The sequence below is a fragment of the Larus michahellis genome, chromosome 1 (assembly GCF_964199755.1).
Source record: "Larus michahellis chromosome 1, bLarMic1.1, whole genome shotgun sequence".
NCBI lineage: Eukaryota > Metazoa > Chordata > Aves > Charadriiformes > Laridae > Larus > Larus michahellis.
Genome location: NC_133896.1, coordinates 13,556,090 through 13,580,920, shown reverse-complemented (window position 1 = coordinate 13,580,920; position 24,831 = coordinate 13,556,090). Strand labels below are relative to the sequence as shown.

The 24,831-nt window shown below is 40.1% G+C and overlaps 1 protein-coding gene across 15 annotated transcripts in view; it reads right to left on the bottom strand.

Moving 5' to 3' along the window:
• MAGI2 (membrane associated guanylate kinase, WW and PDZ domain containing 2) overlaps positions 1–24,831 on the bottom strand; it is a 757,683-nt gene that overhangs the window by 132,903 nt on the left and 599,949 nt on the right. For all 15 annotated transcript variants that reach the window (XM_074586071.1, XM_074590362.1, XM_074597089.1 and 12 more), the window contains 2 exons: positions 18,420–18,541; positions 16,778–16,960 (listed from right to left, as the gene is read on the bottom strand). In XM_074586071.1, the coding sequence (XP_074442172.1) occupies positions 16,778–16,960; positions 18,420–18,541 (305 nt within the window). The remainder of the gene's footprint in view (positions 1–16,777; positions 16,961–18,419; positions 18,542–24,831) is intronic.

Below are 24,831 nucleotides of genomic sequence, written 5' to 3'. Positions count from 1 at the left end.
ATTTTACTTCCATTGGGAATGAAACTACCCAGTCTTTTCACTATCATTCCAAAAATAAGTATATTATTATCCCACATGAGAGAACGATGGTAAAAGCACTGCTAGCATTATCATGGCAAGGAGCATACTGATTAACCAGGGACAGTGGAGGAGGTTTATGCAATGAAGAAGTCTGATAGCATGCTGTTAATGTCACTATAATACAATTACCAACACTACTTCTATGAATTATTTAATATTCTAGGGATAACTAATGTGAAATGCTTCTCAATGTGTTTATATGTTGTTATATGATAAAGACCATAACAAGAGAGGACACTAACTTTGGTATCTGTAGTGACCAAAGCCATTTCCTTTCTCAGACTTCACTGTCCTCCAGGACTTACTGCAAATTCTGAAGAGCATAAATCACTCATAGTAGAACTCATCTAAAAGGTTCTTTTGGAGAACAGAGGTATGCATGTTTTCACACTTATTCATATAGCTTCGGCTGGCTTCAAAAAGAGCAGTGATTTAGAAGGAGAATCAGTGGCCCATCTAGTCTAAGACCTGGAGAGTGTGTTTGGGTTCTGAGGCAATCCCGAACCTATATAACTGCAAGCATAAAAGTTTCTTTGGTGCAGTGTTGCTGATATCTACAGGTGGCACATTTTCCTCCAGCTGTGTTCACTTGGGCTTGAAGGCACAGGACAGCCTTTACTCTGACAGAGCTGAGACCATCTGCCTCTATGCCCAGCTTTAGGCTGTTGCTATCAGAAAGAGCTCCATAGCACCAGACATTCCTCAAAACCAGCCTAGTACAAGAGAGCTGGGAATACTGGAACTGATAATATCACTTAAATGACATGGAAATAAAGAAAACAAATATTAGAAGCAATGGGGGAAGAAACACTGTGGTGTAGACAAAGTGTAGGATAAACTCCTCTGATATCAGTGGCTACTGTCCCACATGCTGGCCAAAGAAGCTGAAAGGCAGTTCTGTATTTGCACAGTCCTTGGCTTAGGATTTGTGTAACGTTACAAAGAGCATGTTCCCCAAACTTATTAATGGTTGTGTCCTAGAATTCAAAAACTGATACCATGTTTAAAAAGAGTAATGTCAAAGCTGAGGTTTAGGTCCAATTGCAAGTCTTCTGCATGGACGGGGAAGAACTCCTTGCACATAATAGATGTGCTTCTTCTCTATTGGAGTCTTGTCAGGTTCTACTTTGAACTCAAATTAAATGTTTTCCCAACTTGCTTCTTACCCACTTTCTACATTTCTTCTACTGAAGGCTTCTACCCCTCCCCCCTCAACTACGAAAGGAAGTAGAACAAGTGTACTTGTCTGTATGGTTATTTTTGTGTAGTTAAAGAGAATGTGCACAAGCAAGACTGTTTAAGATGACTGATAATATATTCTTTTTCACTTGCACAAATAGAATCCATTTGGGAAGGATGCTCTCGAGGCATAACAAAGATTTTGAATACCTAAGTAAGACCCAGATGTGCTCAGATACCAACAAGACGTGAAAGAGATTAAAAGCCATTGCCATTAAAAGAGAAATTAGTTACGTGAGCATTCTGCAATTTCCTCAAATCCCTCACTCTCCCAAATTAAAAAACAGACATGCTGCCTAACTCAAACACAAAAACAGGAGGTGTGCCTTCATTTAATGGCAAATTAATACTGTTGCATCAAGTTGACTGAAATGCAAAGAGGTGAAAGAAAAAGGAATAAAAATCATACAAGCTTAATGTGATTTCTCTCTTTTCCAGCTAAATCAGGAATTAAAGGAAAATCTAATTCCATCACTGATAGCAATATAACAGTGAGGCTAAAGTGCACGAGAAATTTAAATTACTCTGAAGGAGTAGGTTCGATATACAGGCCGTCCCTGAAAACTGCTATTGCAAGATGCAAACAGAGGTCACAAAGAAGTCATGGTAGCCCATGTCATTCCTAAGATCTGTGAGAAGAACTTGCTGCCACTGCAAGGAGTCAAAATCCTGCTGAAGTCTGTTGAAGCAGATGCAGTTATACTGTACAAGGTAATATGCACCGCTCTGCTTGTCAGCTGGAGAGGGCTGCTGCCGTGGTACCTATAGGCAGGCTATCAGGCACTGACTACACACCGACTCTGCCCTTCCAGTCTTGACTCAGAGAGGGATTGTTTCAAGTCTCTTTTATGATATCTATTATATACCCAAAAAGAAAACTTTCAGATTTGGAAAATGAAGGATCAAAGGTTGTTGCCATGTGTGCGATGTGTTTGCATTGTGCAAACAGATTTTGATGCAGTCTTTACTGAGATAATATTTTATATTTCATCCTTTGCCTTAGTGTCTTTATTCCGGTGCCTCCTTTTTTTCTGTACTTGGTCTGGGCCTCCCCCTCAGCTGCATTCCAGTTATGTGTGTGAGAGAGAGAGAGTCTTGATGTTGATTTCTGTGGCCAGTGCCACTCCTGGTGGAAGAAACTGGTAGAAGACCCAAATGAGGGAAAGCTCAGCTTTCTCTGTCAGCCCAAGATAAAGGATTATGCAGAAGTCATAGTGAAAGATAATTAGCTCTTAATTCTGATGCACACATGCAAAATGAGTTAGCATCTATATGTGAACGTATTTCTACATGGGAAAGTCAAAATCCATACCCCAGGGACCAGGCTGATCACTGTAAAAGTGACCGCTCCACAGCATGGAGCCCCTCAGTGATATGTCTGTAATAATATTCGATATGATGAAGTAATATTATAGTTCCTCTACCTCCCCTAGTTCCTAGAAACAGCTGCATTTTTTTCTGAAATGTACTCAATTTTATGTTTATTTTATATATATATAAACGTATATACATTCACACATTTTACAGAGATCCACCTTCAGCACATCTACCCACAGGCATACGTATATAAAAGCAATTAGTCATACGCGTTCAACATTTGCTAGCATTATAATCAATTTTATATTACTATCTGTTTAACACTTTTAGATTTATCCAGATACCTGTACTACATCTAATACGCATCCTATTGTCTTATAATGGATTATCTCTAACAGATTGTGATTAGAAAAAGCATATATTTGGAAGTGTGTCATAGAATTGGATGACTCAGCATTGGATGAATTCTGGCTGAGATTATGCCTTTGAAAATGGTTGTGTAGGATGTTGCTGTAAAAAGACGTGGGGTGCTGTGCGGCCTCAGGGAGCACCAACACCAGTGTCACCGCTGGAGCTTCAGTAATGCTGACCACTATATCTATACCTATACCTACGCTACAAACATACACATTGCTTAGAAACTTTAAGAGAATTCTTATTATTAGGAGCTTTGATAAACAGAAAGTTAAGATATAGCTTCTAAAAAGAGGTTAGACAAAGAACTGTGTGTTTTCTGAGAATTTCTTTCTGGGTTGGGGTTAGCTAGGAGAAGTTTTCTCCCTGCATAACCTCACAACATCCATGTAGTCCTCCCGAGTTGCCTACCTCTTCTTCCAAAGGTCATAAACTCTCTTTTTTTTCCCTGAGTTCCAGCCAAAGGTCTCTGTTCAGCCAGGCTGGTCTTCTTCCCCACCAGCTTGTCTTTCAGCACATATGGATGGCCTGCTCCTGTGCCCTTAGGATTTCCTTCTTGAAGAATGTCCAGCCTTCCTGGAATCCTTTGCCCTTCAGGGCAGCCTCCCAAGGGACTCTGTCAACCAGCCTCCTAAACAGGCCAAAGTCTGCCCTCCAGAAGTCCCGGGTGGTGGTTCTACTAATCCCCCTCCTTACTTCTCTAAGAATTGAGAACTGACATTTTGTTACCGCCATGCCCAAGACGGCCTCCAACTATCGCATCACCCACAAGCCCTTCTCTGTTCACAAACAACATGTCCAATGGGGCTCCTTCCCTAGTTGGCTTCCTCACCAGCTGTGTCAGGAATTTATCTTCCACACACTCCAGGAACCTCGTAGACTGTTTTCTGCTGTATTGTATTTCCAGCAGACATCTGGTGAGTGGACATCCACCAGGAGAACAAGGGCTAGCGAATGTGAGACTTCTCTGAGCTGCTTGTTCAATTCTTCAAGAGCAATTCTTATTATCATCCCGATTTCCCAAAACAATTCAGAACTACTTTTAAAATAAGTAGGAACTGCACTAGCAACACTTGAATCTCTTATATAATAGTCAACTGCATTTCCTTTTGATGCAATCAAGTTTGGCCTAAAAAAATATACTCTGATATACAGAAAATAATTGGAATAAGACAGACTAAACAGATTGCCAAAAACGATCTACAAAAAGCCCCACAAAGCTTTTTTGAAATCTAAGTAATGATGCTGCCATTCTAACCTGTCTGGAAAAATGACCAGAGGTGAAACAATAGTATTTTTAACTTCTCTTGTCTATGTTACAACAACCTCCCCCCAAAATAAAAGAACCCTCAAAAATTATATAAAAAGTACGAACACAAAAATGTGGAAAATATTTTGTATTGTATGTGTAGCACTGCAGCATTGCATGAATTTCATATGGAATTTTACTGAGGAATCTACGCCCAAACCCACCTATTAATTAAACAAGGTTAAATACACGGGTGATTTCTGGTGCCAGTGATGAGGTCTGACGGGAGGCAGTGTCTGTGCTGTGTCTTGATGCCTTCCTCTCCAGTTGCCTCAGGACAACCTGCTGGAGCCCACCAGGCATCTTGTGGTACATGGACTTTTCTAGAGGTTTCAGTGGAAGAAAGCCAACCAGGCTCAATCGAACAAGATGGGTACTGAGTGCCCTGGCTGAGGCTCTGGCCAATACCAGGGGAATAACCCTAGGAACATGCTAGTGATGGTGGTATGATTAATGCCGCCCAGCACATCTTGCGTGTCTTTCATTCCCATACAACCACAGTGATGCTCCTATTAAACTACAACCTGCACCTCTCCCTTACAAGTCATGAAAGCACTGTCAGGTTCTCATTACTATCTCAATTTCCTCTTTTTCCAGTATCCCACCTCTTTCTGCTGCCTGCTTTCTCTGAATTGCCCTAGAGTAAATTCACCAATTTTTCCTCTGCTTTTCAGTCCTTCACTGTGTTACAGTTACAGCTCAACCCTGCCAGCTTCTGCAGAGCTGATGGGTTTGCAGGATTCAGAGGTGTAATTTCAGGCCAATAATCATCAACTGATGATAGCCTTTGCTTATTGAGACTTGTTTTTTGTGTACATACAGGTGGAATAGGAAAGGTTATGAATAACGGAGCAGCAGCATAACCCAGCATGCTTCATGACTCACTATTAGCCTATGAATAAATTCTCAAGGAACAGACCTATCAAGAAAAGAAGAGGTGTTCAATATTATCTGACTTTTCCTCAGCAGTACCACAGGCGATGCTCTGTATGGCAAAGAAAGTCTCAGTAAATACTGCATACAATGATGCTGATTTTAATGCAGAATAAATTAGTTGAATACAAAGAATTTTAATTTACTTTCATTAGGAGCTGAAGAAGAAAGCAATACATCAAAAGAAGTGAAAGTGTCAGTGTTTAAAAGTTCTAGACTCGCACCACTGCTCTCAGACCTTTCTCGGAGGGCTCCTTTTCTTCTTTTCTTCAGTACCTTGCCCTCCCCTCTCCCACCTCCTTCTACAGGTGCCCACACAGGCATATAAACACCCACTCTCCAGCCATCTCTGAGCATAAAATTACTGCCTTTTCTCCCTGCCTCCCTGCAGAAGAAAAACAAATTGTCACATCTTCAGCTCCAGCAAATCCTAGTCCAGTCAGTTTTCTCCCAGTCCTGCACCCAGCCTCTGGAGACGGGACCGTCTCCCCCCACCCCCCCTAAGTCACTCCCTGAGACCCGGCAAAACTCCTGACCTCCAGTCACCAAGAATTTGTCTAGCTCTTATCTGGGCATGATGGAGGAGCAGTGTTTAGGGGAGCCTGGCTCCACCACCATGGTACCGCTCCCCTGTCGCGTCTGCTGGAAGAGGAGATGAGCAGAAGCGAGCGGTGCCTGGGCAACCCCCTGCCGCTGCATGCTCGGAACATACGGCAGCAGCATCACATCTCAAGCTCCACCTCCCTTCACCGACTAAGAATAAAAATCGCACTTATGTGACTGCTGAGGAGAGAGGACTTTTGTGGGGTGGAGAGAGGAAAGGCTGGATGAAATTTCCCAGGGCCTTCTCACTTTTCATCAGGATTAACTTCATGCCCGCCTACTGGTTTGAAAAGTGCTCCTTCTGTTAGTGAGAAATTATCATTACAGGTTTTTAAACAAACAAGCCATTTTTTAAAATGTCAGAATCATCAATTAGAAAGAGTCAGTTGCATAAGCGCTGCAATAAACTTTGCTCTTCTTACAAAGGCTACGTGAACAGCTAAATGGGGTCAGATGAGAGGTGCATCCATGCTAATACCCCATTTCCAGCAACAGACAGTGAAAGATGCTTTAGAAGTGAACGCATAACAAAATTTCCTGAAATGTCTCTGTAACCTTCATTAGTTAAAGGTTCACAAAGCTCCTGGAATATGATTTATATGCCTGGAAACGTTTCTTCATCTCTAATGCAATTCTGGAAATTTTTTCTTTATGCCATGCATCAAATGAAAAACTCAGAACACTAACAAAAAATGGATCTACTTGCTATTGAGCGCAGATTCCTGTTTTAATGTATATTTCACAATTGGACACATACAGTAGTCAGCCTAAATATCTTAAGTTCAACTCCACTAGGCTTCTCTTCACTGACATTTGTAGTAGTTATGATGGGAGTTGCTAACTGCAATAATTATTGGACTTTACAAAGTTCTAAAATGACCATTTCTCCTCTTGGATGGGGAAGTTCAGGGATTTTAACTAATTTGTTCAAGTAAAATATTTGCTAACTGTTAAGAAATATATTCCCCGTTCTAAATATTACAGCAGAAATTGTATTGACTTCAAAGTTATTACTTAATTAATTCTTAAATTTTGAAAGGGTTTAAAATTCACTTTAAATTTTAGTTTTAAAATTTATGCTCAAAGAATAGTTAAAGGCAAATGAAAAGCTGGATTTCTGAACTCTCAGATTTTAATATATCTAATATAAATGTGGAGGCAGAGGTTACTACGCATTTTTACTCTATTTAATTTTTAATACAAAATGAACAAAAATCTGAAACTCAGCCAAATGTTTACTTTGTGTTTTGATAATTGAATGGTATAATAAAGTCCTATATGACAAAACAACAAAATTAAAAGAAAATCGAAGGTGGCATGGCTGATGATATTGAAAAGTATAGTTCTAGATTAATAATTTCATTACTATAATATGAAGTTCTCACTTTCCCTGTCATCTCTTTATATAGAAAGAAGCTCTTTCCCCATTCCCAGATCATTCTTCTTGTTAAGCAATAAGATGTCATTATTTATTGAATGAAATGGTACATGAGAAGATGATGACTATTATTTTCAATGTATATTTTTGTCTTTCATACAAATAGCCAAATCATGCGAGATAGATGTTAATTACATTTGATAGGAGAAAAGTTATTTCTGCAACAGCAGCGTTTTTGGCAGCCACTGAGTTCATTGCACACTGCTTACTCAACTGGGAACTTGCAAAATTTACAAAAATTGTCCTAATAAATGTGAGGATCGTGACAAGATATTTATCATCTCCCGGCCTATGTTAAATATCCTAATAGCGGCATCTGCATATTTTGTATGATGGAGATCGTACATCGATTTTGTGTGATCGAAAAATGAATTTATGGGCTTCTGAGACTTGTCAAGCACACTGGTTTGGTGTATGACAATATGAAGAGTAAAAGGGGATAAAAGTATCTTAGTATGTGGTAGTAGACAGAAAAAAATTATCTAACATCTCTTCTGCCTTTTTTTTTTTTTTTTTTTTTGCATACTGCAATATGTACGACATAGTTTTAGTGTCCTTGCCTATGCTTTTGGCCTTTATAGGCATGTTTTCCATGGAGTTATATCTTGAATTAACAGAACAGTGAGGCTGCACATACTTGAACAGTTTGCCTTCGAAATACTCTCTCTGCTTTTTCACCTTTACTCTTTTGTATTTTACTTTACTGTGTTTCTTGATTTCTGTATTATCTCATTCTCTGCTAAAGATATGTCACCCTTGAGCACCAGAAGATCTACATTTACTCTTGTTACAGAGACAGAGACTGGCGGCTTAGATGAAACACAGTGCGTGCGTCCTGTGTATACGGATCGTGTTCCATTTGTCCATAAGAGACAGGCTTGTTTATATCATTATAGATTGTATCTGCATTATGCCCTCTCTTCCCATCGAATTGCTTCACCTTTGGTTTCTGTGTTAAATAAAAACATAATCGCAGAGAAAATCTGATCAAAGGCGAAGCAGCCAGATAAAAAGACACTAAGTGCTGCACATGTGGAATCTGGCATGGCTGGACACGTTCAGACCTCAGCCGTTTCTAATAAACATGTTCAACTTCCTATAGTTGGTGCGGGAAGAGTTGCTTTAATGCCTTAGCCATGAGAGTTAACATACTACATCTGAGCAGATCTGCTTATACATTCTCTCCTGCAGAAGACAATGCGGCACACTTCCATATGCCAGAACTTCACCTATTTAGATGTCCAATATTTTACTGTTTCAAGTAGCAAGCACATATTATCATTCTTAGGACTGATAAACATAGATCAAAATATAGCGTCAACAAATGTGAATTTCTTTCAAAATGAAATGTGCCATAAACCTTGCATGCTATGATTTTTCTCCTGTGTGTAAATATGGATTTTATCAAAGAAAAATGAAAGATCGCTGTTCTTTTCAGATTTCTGCTGCATTTCTATGTATTATCTGGTCTTGAAAAAACGAATTTTCTGAAGAATAGTCACTATAGGAAAGAAAACAAGTTACATATATTATTCGATCCTAGTATTGGTATATATTTTACGGGCACCAATAATATCTGAACCGAAATATTATAAGTGCTGGAGATGAAAATTAATTTATAATCACCAATATACGGCTGAACTCAACCATCAATGTTGTTTGAACGGTGAAATGAGTGAAAATTAAGCCTATTAAATTTAAAAGGGTTTTTGCCACTTCTTTTTAGTGTTCATAAAGCCACAAATGTGAACTTTGAATTAGGCTAGGGGAAACAACTATCCTTAAAATTGTCAGAAAAGGGTTATTATTACAGTAACAAATCAATCACTGCTTGCTATAATAGAGATAAGGAAAAACAAAGGAGTCTATTAACATACTCCTCTTAAGGCACTGAAGGAGGAATGTGGTAGTTTAAGTAGGCGTCTAACATCATTTACGACAGCCTTGGGCATTTGAGATGTTCATATGGGACTTGCAGGTATGACACAGGACTTAGAAGAGACTGCTGCCTGGAAGGGCAGGAGAAGGCTAGGTGGGATCTCTGGCACTTTTAATGGTACCGGACACCTCTGTTTACACAGCTGAATTGGATCCCAAATGTTGGTAGACTCAGTTCTCTGCTGGTGGCAACCCTTCCCTCCCTATTGACACCATACTTGAGGATCTACATTCCTTAATGTGATGCTTTGAAACACCTCAAGCCTAAAGCTTGTGATAGAAGACTCCCAAAATTTCTAAATTATGGCAAACTTCAGAGCTAAAAACCAAGATATGAGTCAGAGATCGCCAAGTCCCATTTGTACCAGTAACACAGAAAAAGAATCATCCCATGAAGCGAGACTGCATGTTAGGTGAAGACAAGAAGTTCCTAAGAATTTTTTTCTTAAAGAATTACTGTCCATTTTCAGAAGCATTTTGAAATCCAGGTTAGATGCACTGCTGTTAATTGCTCTTCCAGTTTGTATAAATAATTTTAATTGAAGACTTCAAGGGAATAGCCAAATGACAGGGCTAAGAAAAATCAATAGCTCTCTTCATATCTCAAGGAATATTTATGCGAAGTGCAATGGTTTTAAAGTGAAAGATTTGTATGTGGTGCTTAATGAATGCTCAGTAGCTTGATAGATAGGCAACACGGACTCAAGCTCTAACGCTGTATCGGGCAGAACCGATAGCGACATATGGATTTTCTGCACCTCGGGGAGAACACGAGGCTATTGAATATCACACCAGCCAACCAAAGAAATCTGACAAGATGCACACAAAGACCTTCGATGTAGACAGTAACAGCATGTGGTATATAAAACGTGGATACAAATTTTTTAGTCCAGGCTCATCTCTGTTCTGGTTATCATTCAATGAGTACCTAACAACCTAGTGAGTACCAAAAGAATAAAAATGTGAAGAAAATGGTAAAATAGGAACCTCATGAAGATTAGAATTCAGTAAAATAAACTCTTTTCCCCGGTCTTTGGTTAATGTGAAAAGCAATTTACAGATATTACTGTGATCGCTGTAGCAACTTCGTTTTATATGAAAGCAATAAAAACAACAAAAATATAATAGAAAATTAATATTAGAAAAATAGCACAAGTATTAACAATTTCTAGCAGCCTAAGTGCTATCTACATGCAGAGTTCAATGGATTGTCTACTTAAAATAGGAAAGAAAGGGGGATTGAAAAAAAAGAATATCTTTCTGCTACCAAGCTCTTAATTGCCATTAATATTCCTAAAATGCAAGTATTATTTTTACTGTCACCATCAAGCGTTCAAAACCACAAGTCATATCCCTTCCCCCAGCTACAGTGACAGTCTCAATACATAATATCAAATAAATAGTAAAATTGGCATTTTTTTCTTTGCTTTCTGTTTGAAAACTCTTAAGTATAATGTTGTCATATTTCAGAGCTCTAACTCTGCATCGGGCAGAACAGATAGCAACTAGGGGAAGAGAAACTTCTATCTTTTAAAATTGAAGTTAAGAATCACATTTAGCCCTTTTTTTAAAAAAAAAAAAAAAAAAAAAGGAGTTGCTCTTTAAAAAATTCTGGTTTCATTTCACAGCATTCACATTGCAGTCCCAGTGCCAATACCCTCTCAATCTCCTCTCCTTGAAAAGGCAAAGTAAATTGCGAAATGAAAGAAGACTGGTTTTAGAAATCCACGCTGAGGTTTCAACAAATGGTTCCTCCTGGTTTGGCTCACAAACAGGAAAATGTAACCAGTATCACTGGTGAAAGGAACTGTAGGTGTTGTGGCTGAACAGAGAATGCAGTGATTTTTATTGCACATCACGCAAATATACTGTTTCTGCTGTATTTTGCACTGTTTCCTCATCTGTCGGTGCTACAAGGAGTAGGAACACAAGCAGCAAACATAGCACAGATCCACACCGACTGGCCTAACACGGCTGGGAGAAATTCTCACTCTCCACGATGCCTGAAACATTTTCGTTATTGCTGCTAGTTACTTCCCAAACCGTTAATTTTCCTTCTCTTAACTCCATGGGATTAATAGCAACATCTGAAGGGAGAGAGATCTTTGGTCTTAGCTAGACTGAAATGGGGAGACAAAAGACCGCTGCCGGTTCAGATGAAACATCCTAGCTCCCAAACAAAGCAAGGGTACTGAGGGAGGTGGATAACGCAAGCTGGTTTTATGCCTGCTGCCCCACTCTCACAGACCTGCCATGTGGCACAAACTTGCAGCTGCAAGGCTGACACTTGGTGAGGCCTTGGTGTATATTAAAAGAGTGGTTTGGGCTGGAGATGCATAAGGAAAATGAAAAGATACCCCTTCCTCAGCAGTCCAATGTGTAGAACGATCTCCCATGTTCCTAATGCAATGCTTTCCTTTGGGGAGGCCAGTCTTCCTGATGCCACACCAGATGAGGCGGTACTAGGGTGTCAGGGAGGTGAGATAACTAAACTCTAAACTTAAGCCAGCTTCTGGTATTGTGGAAATTAAATCCTACATGTGTGTGTGACAAGTTCCTCACCAAGCTCCTGGTGAGTGAACTTCTTGAGATGACAACTGTGGTAAACAGTCAGCTACCATGGAGGAGGAATGTTGTAAAAGGGAATATTGTCAGGTGGATCTTGACTGATTGCACAAGAGAGGCTTGAGCTGGTTGAAAAAGAAGATAGGTACAGTGGTGTGTGCTCGTGAGACACTGAGTCCTGTGGTGATATTCTGACAGTATTCACATTCCCAGATGACTGACAAAACTTTTCTTTTGTTGTTGTTGTTGTAATTTTAACATTTTTTCTTCTTTGGATTGCGGGCATTCCTTGTGCATACATAGCTCGCTTTTTCTGGTGTTGCTGAAACTGGACAGCTGGCATCTCATCTGATTGGACATTAGGTGAGGTAATGGTTTGTTCATCTGAACTGACAATGGACAAACAGGGAACAGAATTAAGGATCTGTTTGAACTTGTAAAAATGCAACAGTTATCTAGAAGTGGTAGATGTCTACAGATGTGGCAGGTGTAGACACCTGTCTTGTAGACATCTATATCTGTTAGCTGAACCTCATCTTACGTTTATGAATTTTTATCTCTATAGTGAAGCTACCGCTCCTGAGAGAATAGCATCTAAAAAAGCCCGCGTCTGCATTGTTTGCAGATGATTTAGCATCTTGGAGCTGGCCAAGTGTATGCTTGGCTGATGAAATGAAAGAACATGCTTCCCATTTCTTGATTCACACTGTTGAACTACGACAATTCATCACAGACGTATATACATTTCTTGAAAGTTCAATCTGCAACGACCGCAGCTATTCATCAGTCAGAAGGGTCATCAACAGACTCAATTAATGACTCAATTAATCACTTGTGCACCGTGTCTTTGAGCTGCTTCCTGGAAACCTTCACCAGAGGAACTGGAACTTGCTGAAACGCTCAGAGTAAGAATCTTTCCCAAGCTCGATCATGTGGGAGTGTTTCAGTTTATCTAGTCCATTGAATAACCTTGAGAATTGTAGGAAAGTTTTTGCCTTTGCAGCTTGAGCTTTTATCTGACTCAGCCGCGGGCCTAAATGTTTGCCTTAGAACAGCAGTCATTCAAAATCACTCAGTGTATAAAAATCTTTTCATGTAGATGCAGTCTTTTACCAATGACATTCACTCAGCATTTTAATGGGATGCAGGGGCCTCTTAAATGCAGACAGTTTTCTATCGGCAGCGTGAGGCTTCAGACAACACAAAGCAATGTAACCTCTCAGGAAAGAATGTGGTATCAGCTCCTAGGCTGTCTTGAGGTAGACAGAGATGCTGTGGAGTGTAATGTTCATATCCAGCAGCTTGATTGAGCTCCAAATGCTAAAACATGTCCTAGAAAGGCATTTGCAGTATTATTAACAGCCATTAGCTCACAGATGCTAGATTTACACGAGGGCATAATAACCCTTAGGAATTCTGAAACATCTGGCAAATGGGACCAGGAATGTAATTTTGGCTGGTTTTGACTCATCCACTGAGATGTGGTTCCTCTGAGTCTGCCTGTGAGGTTTGTTGTGGGTCTGGGACAACTATAGCTGCTTCTTACTGCCCAGCACTGGGCACTGAGTGGTGGTCTTAGATCACCAGGACCTCAGATATCTCTTGTTTCATCTCAGTGCACTCAGTTTGCCTCACTGCTTTAATTGTTTCATAGCATCAGACCAACACCAAGTCACTGTCAGGCAGCTGCTTCCATGTTCCAAGGGGTAAAATCCAAAACTGTTTCATTTTGAAACCTGCAGGTGAAATCACTGTGTTGTGATCACGTTAAAAGTGTGGCAATAACATCTTACACAGATTCACCTTTGTTTTTGAATAGCATTTGCATCTGGCCCCTAAATTAGATTTTAGGTGAAGTAAATCGAAGTTACAATATTAGTTTTCTATGAGCTTGTTTCTTTAACAATTAGGATAAAGGACAGCACTGGTGGTTTCAGCCTGTGGCCAAGATCAGCTAAGATGGAGATGGTGCCTCTTCTTCCTTTTTTCCCCATATCTGATGCAGGTCTAAACCACTAGGATTTTGTTTACCACTTGGCCAAAAAAAAAAGCATCAGCCTTGCAAGGGAAAGGCTCCAGAGGTGTATTACCGGCACCTGTGGTTATCCCTTACACCCATGTTGCTTCACAGATCATAGTGCCACTGTCCTCAAGCTTCCTACTATGATGCCCTACGGCCACAGTATGATATTTTGATCATTTATCAAAGCCTGCTTTGACTATGATCATAGCTGCAGTGCACATAAATTGCACACCACCACACAGTTCATGTCAAAAGAATAAATAAAATCTATTTTAAAAGCTCTATTCATCATCCAATGATGCCTACCTAACAAACAAAAGGTATATATGTATTTTCAAACAGTTTTAAAACATAAGATTTTAACAGCTTTATGAACAAAGTGCTACTGATGGCACCCGGGAGACTTTCATATCTCCAGTTTAGACTGTAAAATGGCTGAATAGGGAGACAAATCCTGCTTCAGGAAGTGTGAAAAGGATTGGATATCAGGAAATAGAAGCATATTGCTGAACAGTACTTCTATAAATATTCTGACCTTAAATATCTTTTTTCATTTTACCATTATAATATTTAGAAATCGCTTCAAATGTTCATAGAAACCATGTTAGATGCCACAATCATTAGCCTGAGATTCTCCAATTTACATCAGAACTCTTGTCACTCTTCTCAAAAATGAAGACATCTGAGGCCAGAATTTATTCAGAGAAGTAATTTTGCACATATTGGGCTCACATAATTATAGAGTGATTATATATTTGAATGTACATTTCTGTCTTGCATTCTTAATATAGTTGAATTAATTACATGAAAAAAAATCAATGTTATTCCTATGTATTTTAAAGCAAATTTTTCCTATATATTTCCATCACAATCTGTGACTAGAATAATCACCATCAATAGTATTATGACACCCATATTCAATTTCAACATCAAAATTTAAGTGTGTTGCAAGGATCCTCTCTTTTCCAGAGAAGAGAACCCCATGTGAAGTTCACCAATAACCAGCCCACCCTTCAGATGGATCAGCATGTAGCTGTATTTGAGCGCTGGACCTGACGATGCTAAACCATGACGAGCAAGGAAAATCTCTCGTGCAGTGTATAAGGTGATATGAAAATATTAGGAAAAATGAAGTTCATGTCACTAAAATCTCCTGAACTTCAGGAAGTCTGTTGTATCCTTTGTTCACTTAATCAGCTAATTTAATTTTGCCTTTGGGAGCCAAATTGCATTAAGTTAAAATGGCAAAAAGAATTGAGAATTAAAAAGCTGTTAGACTAAATTTCTTTTATAAAACCAATGCAAACAATCTATATCCTAGTTCTTTCTTAGGTTTTACTTTGTTATATAAATTATCTGTTTATCTATTTGGCATCAGAAACATCATGCCAGCTGTAATATAAGACTTGAAGCAAATTGCGGTGTTTTAAAAATAATGTTTTTCACAACCTTCACACTTCCTACTTGCAAAGTCCTGGAGAGTCCTACAGAATAAACTAGAGTTCAGGGTGATTTATTCTGACACACGGTAGTCCAGATAATTTCTTTCCTACAACAAAAGAAGGATGAGAGGAAATTTCCAGAAGAATCACTTGGGACTATTCCACCCACATTCTTGGTGCCTGTGTGTTTACGTGTCTGCCTCCTATACTGTAACACACTAAACGGATCCTGCTCCGCTGCTGTCGTCCATCCACAATGACCTGTCACAGGCTAGGAAATTCTCTTATCTTCACAGTGACTCTGGCCACCATGAACTTGGTTTTCTGCAGAGACAATATAAATCCCAAACTAGAATTTCTTCTGTAAAGCCTTGGTGAGAAACAGAAGGAAAGATTATGCACATATCCCAGTACCAATGTGCAGCCTGACTATTATCTGAGGAACAAGGACTGCTGGGGAGAGATGGCGCACAGCGACAGAGCTGCACGAACACAGGACTACAGACACTGGTAATCAATTGCACCAGTGGAAATCTCAATTGGATCTAAAGAACAAAAATCTTCACCGTGAGAGTGGTTAAGTATCGGGACAGGAGCCCACAGAGGCTGTGGGAGCTCCATCCTATAAAATTTTCTAAAGTCCCATGGATGAAGCCCTGAGTAATCTGATCCAACCACGAAGTTAGCCCTGCTTTGAGCAGGAGGTTGGTGACCAGAAGTCCCTGCCAACCGAAATTATTCTGTTATTGTTTCATTGTCTTCTCCTACAGGAGATGATAGCTGGTTTGGAAACTGAGTTCATCTTCCTTCAAAAATGTTTCATCCATATATAGACCTGATGTGGCCCTCCAAACTAAGAGAGTGGTTTGCAATCTTTATCAATCTGTGGACACGAAAATATTTCCAGTGGTGGTCCAGATCTTAAAAGCAGGTTTAAATCTCTTCAGAGGATGTTTCTTTTATTTAGTTAGTTTTCACAGATTCTTTATTAGTAGGCCACAGATGCCTACGTGTCCATATGCCACACTGAAAACTCTTGTTTTGATGGGTCTAATGAGAACAATGTTGGATGAAACTCGACTTTGATTATTTTGCAAAACCATCCTTTCTAAAGAAATAAATTTGCACTGTGCTTTCTCTGTGTGTCTCTTTTTTTTTCCATGCACAGACTCCCCTTGAGTAAACAGCCCATAAACCAAAGAATATCCCATCCCATTTTTAAGTAGGAGAAAGCAGAGATCTTTTCTCCCTTAAAATATTATGAAATGGGAAAAAAATAAGCTACTTGGCATTACTAGAAAGAAAAAATTACAAGAAAGTTTTATCCGAGAAGTTTACCTTACAGAGCAGACGGATTACACATTAACACAGAAAGTAATATGGAAAAATATATGCATTCACAGAGAGAGTGAGTCTCAAAATCTATGTCTCATTCTACTCCTCATATAAAAGAACAGAGGAACCATCTGAATTACCTGTTTCCATTTTCCCATCTTGTGCTGCAGGCCCATCAGGAATTACACTCTTCACCTGGAGAAACTCATCCGGCTCATCCCCACCAATGATGGTAAATCCAAAACCCATGTTGCTTTTCTTAAGAGTTGTGCTGAGGAAAGTCCCCTTCAGCTGTGATGCATCGCGGGTGAAGAGTGGTTTTTCTACATCAGTCAACACAAACAAGAAAGACAAAAGTTCTGATCTAGTCACAACACAGCGGGGACAGCAGATAACAATATTGGCTGACAGTGGGTGACAGTGTATGAAAACCAAGGAAATAAAGAGTGCAGGCATTCCAGGAAAAAAATATTTGTGAGTTCTTGTATTAATGCAAAGCTTATAACCTATTTCTTATCTATGGCAGATCAGCCATAAGTGGGGAGTTATAAATATTCTTTCATATTAGAAATACATTTAGAAGTGGGTATTGTGTAGCTAAAATAATTGCAACAATAAAAATGATCTGTGAGGTAATTTTAAAACCTCTTTCCTAACCTATAAATTCAGCTTTGTCTACAAAGCAATACATTCTCCATAATTCCCCTCCCACCCGCAATAAGGAAAATATGCCCTGAATATCTTATTCCATTTGTTAACAAGCAGTGCTAAATATTAGGTGAGCTTTTCTCTCCACAAACACGTGGGGTTTTGGCATCCAACAAGTGACACACCTAACGGCTGTGCAACCTCCGCGTCCCCTCTCCGCGCGCCCGGGTGTGCGGTGGGGGCGGTGGGGGGCTCCCGGTGCCTCTCCCCCGTGCGGCGCCTGGTGAGGAAGGGTGCGAGGAAGGTGCAAAGGTGGTGACTTCAGCTGCTGTGTCTACGGCCGCAGCGGTGGGGCTGGGCTGGGCGGCAGCGGGGGACGTACCGTGCAGCCTGCGCGTCCCGGCGGGGTCGCGCTGGCACTGGGACAGGTCATTCACGCTGCGGGACCTCTTGGGAGCGGGGCGCGGGTGGGCGAGTTTGGGTCTAGGTAAGGTTGATGAGGAGCTTTCTACTGTTACAAAGGAGAAGAAGCCTCATTCTCTGGCTATAAGTTAAAGTTTATTCGTCTCTACCAATACAGTTTGCTGCTTATACAGCTCATTTTAAGCACATTAATTTTTACGTTACCAAGAGGCTGTGTTCTTGTAAACTCCTATAACACAGTGCTTGAGGCTTTTAACTTAATTGATGCTTGCTAGATGAGCTAGCTTAGAAACATACCAAACATCAATTAATGGTAATTTAGAGAAAGTACAATTAATTATTTCAGTGTTGCCAACCTCGCGTGCTCAAGAGAGAGTCGTACATTCCCAAGAATAGAATTTATGATTTTATTTAGAAAATTACTTTGGGGCTCTTATTGTGCTTTCTGTTTCTCAGTCTTTAGGAAACACTAGTGTCAACTTTCCTGTCTTTTTGCTAAACCTCTGATTGTCGGAGTATTTTAGGCAGCTCGTAAGTCCTGCAACTCTGGGAGCTCGCACATTTAGGGAAGAAAAATGCTAGGAGATAGGTGGTAACATTGTGAGATTTGGCAACACTATTGTTTTAATCAGACTATGACAAAACCATTGTCGCATAAACAGGAGAGCAGGATCTTTCATCTTAACTAGGATAGCTGACATGGTACTGTACCTCGGAAACCTTGGGCCTGCATAGGCTTTGTTCCAAGTTCTGCGTTGGGCATGTTATGCTGCTGTAGCTTCCTTTTTGCTTCTAGGACAGGGTTTTCAAATTGTGTTCTTCTATTTATGTGGCTGGAAAAAATTTGTTTTCGATTAAAAATTGGGTTCAGTTGGGGAAAATGATCATTTTCACAGTAGGATGCTGTATGTGACTTAGGTGTGTGTGGTTAGATAGCGAAACTGTAATGAAACCCCAATGGGCCTGAGCATGTCCCTTATACTCCGTACAATTTTGCTGGGGATGAGAAATGCACAATCCAGCGCATTGCATAATGAACAGCACTGAGAAGTGTCCTATCGTTTCAATATGCTGAACTCTGCTACAGAGAAATGGTTTTGATCTCTGGGACTACATATTAAATAGCAGTACCGCGGAAGCATGCTACAACAACCGTTTCTCATGTCTTTCGTACAAGCATCGTCCTGTGCATGGTTCAAAGGATCTGAACCAGTTTTGTGCATGATTATCGATTAGGTGTAAGTGAAATTACTTAATCACTTACAGAAAAGGTAAAGCCTGGAACACAGAGTGCTTTTGCGATTGCAGCTTAGAAATAAACCTAACATAGGAAATAAAGCAAAGATGATTTCTTTTTAGTTCTGTGGTATACATCTGCTCAGCTGCTCAGAAAAACGGGATGTTGCAGAAACTGCGTCAGATGGTAGATTAGAACTACCTAGATGAATATTTGAAATACAAGAAAAGTTAATGGGCACATTTTTTTCTTGATGTTTTGCATTTCCTACAACAGGTCAGTAAGTACACGTCATTGTACCACTAATGTTCTGCATTGTGTTTAGAACTACCTACCGTCTTAACTACATACTCTCATCAAGGTTTATTGAAAGTATACATTTTATCAATCGATGAGTAATCCTACAATCCTGTCCTGTGATATGTTTCACATGTTTTCTGAAGAAGGCAAAAGAAATTAGTAGGCTGCACTGAACAACTCCGCAAGACAGGATCACGATCGGATCACAACTAAGTTTGCGCTGCAAACATTGTTCAGGGGAAATATCTACATATGTCCAGAAGGGCAGGGTTTCAATCATGTCACTCCTTATTTGTCCTCACTGAGCTTTGTATATATTGAGTTCTTCTGAAACTCCAATCCTGATCATGGGCTTTAAGCACTTGGAGAGGTGACCTGGGAACTTTTGAAACTCTGAGAGCTTAAAAAGGGTTGAATACCTTCAATTTATATTGAAATGAGCTTTTATGCCACATTAAGTACTTTTCAGGTCCCCTGGGATTCAGATCCTACCACTATTTCAAAGAAAGTAAGTGGAATTGCCATTAAGAAGCGAGATAGAGGGAAGGCCGCAAGTCCTACGGGAGTGCAAAACACTTGGAAAATCAGGATTTAGTGGCCAGAGCTAATGCAATGAGAAGACTTCCAGTCACGTAAAAGAACATTTGATTTAATGAGAAGAAGCAAATGTGATAAATCCTGGAGCTGCTACTTTGTTAACACGGCTATAACTCATTCAAGTGCCTGCTAACTCACTCTTGTACTCTGAAATTTTGATTAATAGTTTTCTTGTAAATTTTAATCTGTGCTGCAGACAGAGAAAGTGCCTGTCATTTCTTTCCTTCTTCAGACAGGCCGTTTAAGATTGCAGGCTTTCCTTTCCTAGGCTTTCACTTCCTAGTTAGACTATGCTGTAATTGTCAGGGTCTTCAGCACCTTCATCTATTGCAAACCTAGAAATGTATGATGGAAGGGAGAGAAACTTCACCATTTAAAAATGAAGATAAGACTTACGTGCATCACATGTTTCTAGGGTAAATATGAACTACTAACATAAGCATGAAAAAGGTAATTTTCGTGCTACCAACTATCATGTGAGGTGTTTCAATACCGTGAAGGAAATACTACTTTTGGCATTACACAAGGCAGTGATGAAACACCACGTGAAATACTGCATAAAGTTCTGATCACCCATGACCAAATAAAATGAAGCCATAGAAAAGGTTTTACAGGAAGACCAGTGAATGAGAGAGTCTTCTATGATAGAAAACCAAAGGAGATTTAGCTTTTTATTCAAGCAGAATTAATTCTGATATATAATTGCATTCTAGGAATACATTTGGAAGTAAATATTAGAATGTATTAAAGATGTCAGGATTTCAGACTTGAAATCTGTAGGCTTCTCACAAGCAGAAGTGTGAAATTATGAAACGGCTTCCAATAGCGTATATGGGGTAAAATATCTAGCTTGTTTTATGTTAGCATTTGATAAGGTTAAAAACAGGGTTGCTACACATTGGGTTGAGTTAATTGCTTCAACACAGGGATCATGTCTTATTTTAGAGGCTCTAAAGTACCCTGCCCTGGTCTTCCTTCCTATAGCTTTTGTGCCGTATTACACAGATGTAATGGATATCCAAGACCACCCTACAGATCTGCATTTAGGACCCTGCACCATGCTTAGTGTTATGCCGTAGTTACAGGGCGCATCTCAGTGCTGCAGGAGGCCTCCTGCAGATCTAAGTTAGAACTTACAGCTGGTTCTGTGATATAAAAAAAAGATGGAATTTTAGCTAATGCAGGATGCGTCCATGGCTCAAGGAACATCAGTTCCTGGGGTACTGATATCACAGCTAGAATCTGTTATCGACTGTCTCTCTGCAGTTTCTAGGTAAAGTTTACATTGTGGTTTAGTCCATTTACACAGAAATGTCTTCAGTAATGGCTATCTTGAAAATGACTTTTTTGTCCTAGCAGATCAGACAGGAAGACTAGCAGAGGTACTTGCACCAAGATGTTTGTGCAATCTTAATAATTTTTAGCTCGAATTTATTCCCATATTTTGATTGTTTTATGGTAGTGTGCAGTCTCCAAAGCACAACGTGAGAATTCCACCAAATTCAAACAACTGCATTAAATATTGTGTCCAAGAGGAGTCAAAGAAAAGAAAATTATACTGATAATCAGTCGTTTTTATCAGTCAGTAACACTGGATTTATGCCCCTAGACTGATGAGACATGAAACACCTCCCTTTCAGGCAATTTTAAGTGCTATACAGCTTCATGGCTAAATCAGAAAAATTGCTACTGATGAGTTTACCTGAGAAAGAAGTTATTAAGCTAAGTAGTTCCCTTGAAAGGACATTCTAGCCTTTCATCTGTCTACCTCTACTGCATTCAAAATAGGTATTACTAACCTAGGCCTTAACAAGACAAGCCAAATGTGAGTTTTAGAGATGGTTACAAATAAGTGCTTTTGTGGTTAAAATAGATTTTGGATGTGATTCAAAAATGTACTTCTCATTGCTCACAGTATCTAATTCAGTGAGCATTTCTATCTTCACTTTTCTTTCTTTCTTTTATACCATGCATATTAAACATAAAAGCCTAATACAAAGATGAGAATCCAACTAATTTCTCCTACTGCCATTGGGACTGTACAGAAGAATGATGCTGCCTTTTGTTTGCTCGCTGGTCCCAGGAGCCCTGAATTTTCCTCTGCAGAGAAGAAGGTGTGGTTGGTGCTAGGCTGCAGTGGGACAACCCCTCAGAGGTAGGATTTGGTTTTGGTTTCAGGCTGCATTTAGCTGTGCCGTTGAAATAGTGTCTCTTGTGTTATGAGTAGGTGCTATCACCACCAGCCATCCTTTATGACATAGGCACCGTTCTGCCATCTCGTCAGTGAATGTGGCCAGGCGAAGTTGTTTTTGTGGTGGTGTTTCATGTTAGATGTGCTTAAGACAACTGAAACGCATTCTCAGGAGGTTTATGGGCAGTAATGCCTAGCACGCAGATTTTAGTTGGTGGCCAAGATACGGAGCCCTGCCAAAATGGGAGCACACCTAAGCATGTGCATCAGCGGGAGTTAAACCTATCTCCTTTTCTTAGCTACTTTAATGTATGTGGTTTTATGGTGGTTTGTGGCTTTAGCTTTTTAAATTGTTGCCTATAACCCACCAAGGTAATTCCAAGGATTAGAATGCCTTAAAAGATGGACATTCTGATGTATAACTTGTTAGTGCCTAAGTCCTCTTTACATTCACATTTTTCAGTTACTGATCTTTCGTAATGACAAAAAGACCTGAAATAAGTTTTTCTATTTGAGTATGAACAGAGTGTTGTCATAAATTGTAAGTTAAGGAGGTATACTTTTCCCTAATAAATACCTGTATGGCCAATTTAGCTGTTCTATAGCGGAGACCATGTCTGGCAATTGAGCTCTGTGTTGTCGTTAATCATCCTTAAAGGGGGAAATAATCTTTCGGCAATTAGAATGCTGAAAGACACTGCACACTCAAATAACCACACTCTCTCCAGAGCCCTGCACAGCTAAGTCCTGCTAGTTCTTAGTTTATAAATTAAGAGAAATTGCATGAAAGTTAACCCACCTACAGCAAACACTTAGCATTTATCTCAAATGTCTGCACCTTACAAATGAAGCCTGGACCTGCATAACAAGGCAAACGAAAACTTTTAATAATGCCTCACACCTACACTCATGCATAATTAAAAGAGGACGTTATACTGGGGACCTTATTTTTTAACAGAATTTCCAAATACCTTGTGATTAGTCTTTATTAACTTTGCGAGCAAGACCTTTGAGGTTTTTCTTTGTTTCTTTTTTAGCTTTTCCACTGGTTTCAGAACACTGGAGCTGAGCACGGCTGGCCCTTGTAAGGTGAACCTGAGTCCGTCTGCCTCATTGCTCATCCTTACAAACTTCCCATGGGATACAAATATTTCAGCAAGCAGAGTACAAGCCCTTCTGTCACTGATGGTTTTAAAGACCTGCATGTAAAGTTGGACTGGGCTTGAAGGTGTGAAAGTTCCTAACCTAACTTTTCATGATTTAACCACTTTTATGATATAATTAAGAGAGTTTAATGTAAGCTGATTTTATCTAGTTAAAAATGAACTCATCTGTTGAATGCTGGTAATAAAAAAGGTGTGACTGCCACTTCTTAGCATGAAAAATGGAAAGCAATCTTTGTTTCAAACTTATTGAGCTCAGGCAGCAAATTAAAGTACAGCTACATTTTACTGACTATAAAATTCCTTATGAATTTAGCACTGCTGCAGTTTTAACGCCATCCTGTGAACAGCCATTCCACTTCTAAAAACCTCTGCGCCTGCAGTAGATTTGATATATCTTTCCACAAATCTTATCTGTGGTAGGATTAATAAATTTGGCACTAACAGCCCTAAAGTAGGTAATTGCACAATAACATCTGGGCCTGGTGCCTTGCGTCTGTTTACCTGTGGACGGACATGAAATGGAGATTAATACTTCTCCTTGTCTGACTCTGCGGTGAAGTGTGAGCCTCACCGGTGCCAGAACGCCTTGGGCTGCGCTGACAACAAAGCGGGGTCTCAGTAAGAGACTGAGGCACAGATATTGCACACCACCTGTTACTCGTCGAAATACACTAAAAACCACTGGGGCAGAAGACTTACACCCAGCAGCTGCATAATTGCACCTGCAGAAATCTTCAAGGGGGGGTTAAGTACAAAGAGACAGGAGAACTCCAGCTCCTAGCTACTTGGGGACATCATAAAAGAACGCAGGCGTAAAGAGAGAGGGTAATTTAATGGCGTTTACGTGGGGCCTTCAAAAACTTACTTATCATTTTGCTTGAATCTGGACTGACTAAGCGGATTTGGGCTGAGCAGCAGAGCAGGGGGGGCTGCGGCTCTCTCACCTGCGGGCAGGGAACAAGCCGGGGACAAAGAAGCAGAGCAGGTGCTCCTGCATTTGGACAATGGGACAGAAGGAGTCAGCAGGGCAGCGGCCAAACACCGTTTTCGTTTGTTTGTTTCCTTTGTAGGAGGGCTAGGGAAGGTGCAAGGGCATCCACAAGCTGCTGCTGTTACAGCAGTAAAGAAAAGGGAATCTTAATCTTTTAACCCTCCATAAATCAGAGTTTTTTTGAGCTCTCTGTCCAGCTCTGCCCTGTGCATGCTAATAGTAGCGTATCCTGAGGTCTGGAAAAGCTGCAGCCCCAGTATCTGTCCAGAGGGATCCTGCAGTCCAAGCGTTGGTGTGGATTCAAGAGGCGAAGGCAACGATGTCGTGCACAAACTAAAATTTTCTACTTTGTATGGAACAACTAGAATAAATTTACTGCTTGAGTGCCAGGATTTGAAGTTGAGATTGTAGGTCAGGGGCCATCTTCTCTACAGATCTCTCTTCTTCAGTAAAAGGAGCTAATAGATAGATCTTTCTCAGTCCTTCAAAGTGCTGTCTGCACAGTGACGGGGAGTGGCTTTCTCCCTCCTCTGCCGTATACCGTGTGCAGAGAGCAGAGGGAGAACGGACCACCCCGAACAGGTATCGATCTAGGTTCCCTTTGCGTTAAGTCTTATTCACTGGGTTAAGCTACAAAGCAG